The following is a 3422-nucleotide window of genomic DNA, read 5'->3' on the forward strand; positions in this document are numbered from 1 at the left end:
GTATTGTTCAATAATTGGGCTTATTCCAAGGTGTTACTGTTTCGAAAGCGAATAAGTAGTCAAGTAAAAAATTGTGAAAGCGACAATCATAGTGGAACAATTGTACAAGTACTTAAGTGTAGTATGACATTGTAGACATACGTGGGGCTCGGAAGCGCAAAGCAAATAAGATTGAGACGATGTATACTTGGGATAATGTATTTATTAATATCAATTATCTCACCAATTTGACTAAGATATTTTTGTACAATTGTGCTAAATCTTTCTTACCTTAAAAGAAAAAAAAAAAGAAAAAAAAAACATTTTCGGATTCCAACTTTTTGAACAGACGGTACAGGTCCAGATTTTCAGCCGGGATTCCACAAAGGCCATCTTTCGTGCGCCACGGGTATGGCACGCGCTCCGTCCTGATAATTAATCCAGGTTATCCACGTGGCCACTGATCTAACGGTGGCCATACTTCCGAACTACATTCCATATCTAATATATCTTCCGCCCACTCCCCATTTCTCCGCACTGATACCATTCTCTCTCTCAATTCTCTCTCCGGCGATACATACACACATCCGTCGATATGCAAGCCATGCTTCTCAAAGCAGCTTCGGCTTTTCCTCTGTTGAATTCCCATGGGGATCATCTGAGTCCCCTGTTTTCCTCTGCTTCGTCGCTGAAAGGTCTTCCGGCCAAGGCCGGAAATGGAAATGCGCTCGTGGTTTGTGCTTCCAAGGGCTCGAACAACAAGCCGTTGACCGGCGTTATTTTTGAGCCGTTTGAGGAAGTGAAGAAGGAGCTCAGTATGGTGCCGAGTGGCCCTCAGACTTCTCTTTGCCGCCAGAAGTTCGTCGACGACTGTGAAGCTGCCATCAACGAACAGATCAAGTGAGTCTTCTCGAAATTTAAGCTTTGAATGCGTATTTCTTCAGGAAATTTGGATATCTCGTTTGCTTTTTAGGAAATTGTTATAGATTTGCGTTTGTTGCTACTGGCTTGTCTACTGACTCTCTTTGATGCGATTGCAGTGTTGAGTACAATGTTTCGTATGTTTACCATGCGATGTATGCTTATTTCGATAGGGACAACGTCGCTCTCAAGGGTCTTGCCAAGTAAAAAATCTCTCAAATCTCTGATACTTAAACGTGTATTCCTTTTTTGATACCTATTTAATACTATATAATCTTGGCTTGTTTTCATCTTCATAAAGGTTTTTCAAGGAATCTAGCGAAGAGGAAAGAGACCATGCTGAGAAACTGATGGAATATCAGGTGTTTGAACAAATGTCCCTTAGACATTTTAAAAAAATATTCATCCATTTCTTATTTTCTTTTGTCATTATTATTTGTAATTAAGTGGGCGTAAGTAGTACTAAGTTGCATCGTTTACCTGCATTAGAACAAACGAGGTGGAAAAGTTAAGCTGCAGTGTATTGTGATGCCTCTCTCTGAGTTTGATGATGCTGAGAAGGGAGATGCATTGTATGGTAAGATTTGTTTCCTGACATTTTACCTTATCCTTTTTGAATTTTACAGTCATAACTCATATGCCATAGCTTTTATTTTATCTTGTAAATGTGTGGTTCCCTAATTTTGATGTCAGTGCATACATTCAAATTTCTATCTAACCAAAAATTGACAACTTTGGGACCATTTTTAGCTTGTACTTTGTGGAAATTGAACCTGTTTTCTGGAGTTGTCAATTCCATGTAATAGTGTAGATGCATTGCGCTATGGGTCAATTTTCTATGGACTTCTGTAAGGATGTAGTTTGTATGTACTTAATTCACATTTTTTACATTACATTTATGCTGTTAATGATTTATAGGTGTTTTTGCAACTGAATGTGTTATAATTCAACTTATTGTCCAAAGATGTGTAAAGATGTTGGTTTGGACGATTCCAAACAGTTTATATTGGATGTAGGCCTCTTAGAACTACATTTCCTGTTACTGATTATGGTTCACAGTTCTAATTCACAACACATAGACATGCTTCCAATTCAACAAAAAAAATTGCTTGCATAGATTTTGAGCTTTATTCTCACCTAGAGACAGATTAATTTGACATATTGTATGTGAATTTGTTTGACAGCCATGGAGCTTGCACTTTCCTTGGAGAAGTTGACTAACGAGAAGCTTCTAAATTTGCATGCTGTAAGAAATGCTCTACTTTTCGTCTTTCGGTTAACTCTTTTTTTTTTTTTTTTGTTTTTCACTGTAGTAATAAATTCAATTATATGGGCTTTAGCTGAAATTGGTTTCTAAACTCATCATAAAGTTCCAACTTCTAGAAAATCTGTTTCATTTCTCAGAGAGTCTTAAGTACGAGATTGGCTATACATATTACTTTATGTGCCTTGGGTTGATATACCTCATCTCTACACTAACAGGTGGCTGATCGAAATAATGATGTTCATTTGGCTGACTATGTTGAAGGCGAGTTCCTACAGGAGCAGGTTTGCGCTTTTGTCATACTCTATGCAGATGTCCCTAAGTACACATTAATTCTTACTGATTGACGACTGTTTGCTACTTGTCCTGTTAGGTGGAATCAATCAGGAAGATATCTGAGTATGTGGCCCAGTTGAGAAGAGTGGGCAAAGGACATGGTATGTTCTCTGCTTCTATTACACGTCCCTTTCAAATATGTATTCATCGTGTGATTTGAGAAGTTTGCTTATTCCGTCCTCTTACCATCTCTATTTGTTTGTGCTCTTAGGCGTGTGGCACTTCGACCAGATGCTCCTCAACGGGGAAGCAGTAGCTGCGTGATAGGAGAAAGTTAACATTAATTTGACTTTCTGAATTGCTTGTTCCTCCCGGAGAATGATGATTTGCTCCCCATGATGGTACTAGAGATCTTGGATGTTTAGTTTCAGAAGCTTGTGAGAAATGCTTATTAGGGAGACTAGTCTAGTCAATTAGTTTTGAGTTTCTATCATGTTTTGAGTGAGTTGGCTTCTTGCCTAGCTTGCTTCGACTCTTTGTGGTGTAGCTCAATTTGGAAAAGTACCAATCAAGCTCTTCTTCTTCTTCTTCTTCTTTTTGTTTTTTTGTTTGGTTCCTTCACTTAATGACGCCATGCCAACAAACTACAAATTACCTTTGATCAAACCCTTTCTTGCAATAATATACCTTATTTAATACTCCGTAATAGATTAAACTTTCCATTACAGAAAAATGGTACTATGGCAGTGCCTCAATTTCCATTTTAACAGTGGTTGATTTGGCACGACTCCATATATGGTGCAAGGTTAGACCACAATCCCATTTATGGAAGTAATTTAGATCAACCCGCACATATCAACTTGAGGTGGTTTACTTGACATTACTAATCTTTTAATTTTTTTTAAAAAAATTGTAATCATTATTTGAAGGTATGTTATAAATGAAGCAAGTTTTGTAATTCTAATCGAGTTAATATACAATT

General features: G+C 37.6%; 1 protein-coding gene across 2 annotated transcripts; it reads left to right on the forward strand.

Moving 5' to 3' along the window:
• Positions 1-526: 526 nt before the first annotated feature.
• LOC109147945 (ferritin-2, chloroplastic-like) lies at positions 527-3031 on the forward strand. Of its 2 annotated transcripts, XM_019295625.1 has the most exons (9): positions 527-879; positions 1020-1025; positions 1074-1103; positions 1202-1262; positions 1390-1477; positions 2085-2146; positions 2383-2448; positions 2538-2601; positions 2712-3031. In XM_019295625.1, the coding sequence occupies exons 1-9, from the start codon at positions 575-577 to the stop codon at positions 2762-2764; spliced, it is 735 nt and encodes a 244-aa protein (XP_019151170.1). In that variant the 5' UTR covers positions 527-574; the 3' UTR covers positions 2765-3031. The 2 variants fall into 2 exon arrangements, with proteins under 2 accessions (XP_019151170.1, XP_019151169.1); XM_019295624.1 differs by having other exon boundaries at positions 1020-1103.
• Positions 3032-3422: the final 391 nt, after the last annotated feature.

Source organism: Ipomoea nil, unplaced genomic scaffold, assembly GCF_001879475.1.
Source record: "Ipomoea nil cultivar Tokyo-kokei standard unplaced genomic scaffold, Asagao_1.1 scaffold2036, whole genome shotgun sequence".
Taxonomy (NCBI): domain Eukaryota; kingdom Viridiplantae; phylum Streptophyta; class Magnoliopsida; order Solanales; family Convolvulaceae; genus Ipomoea; species Ipomoea nil.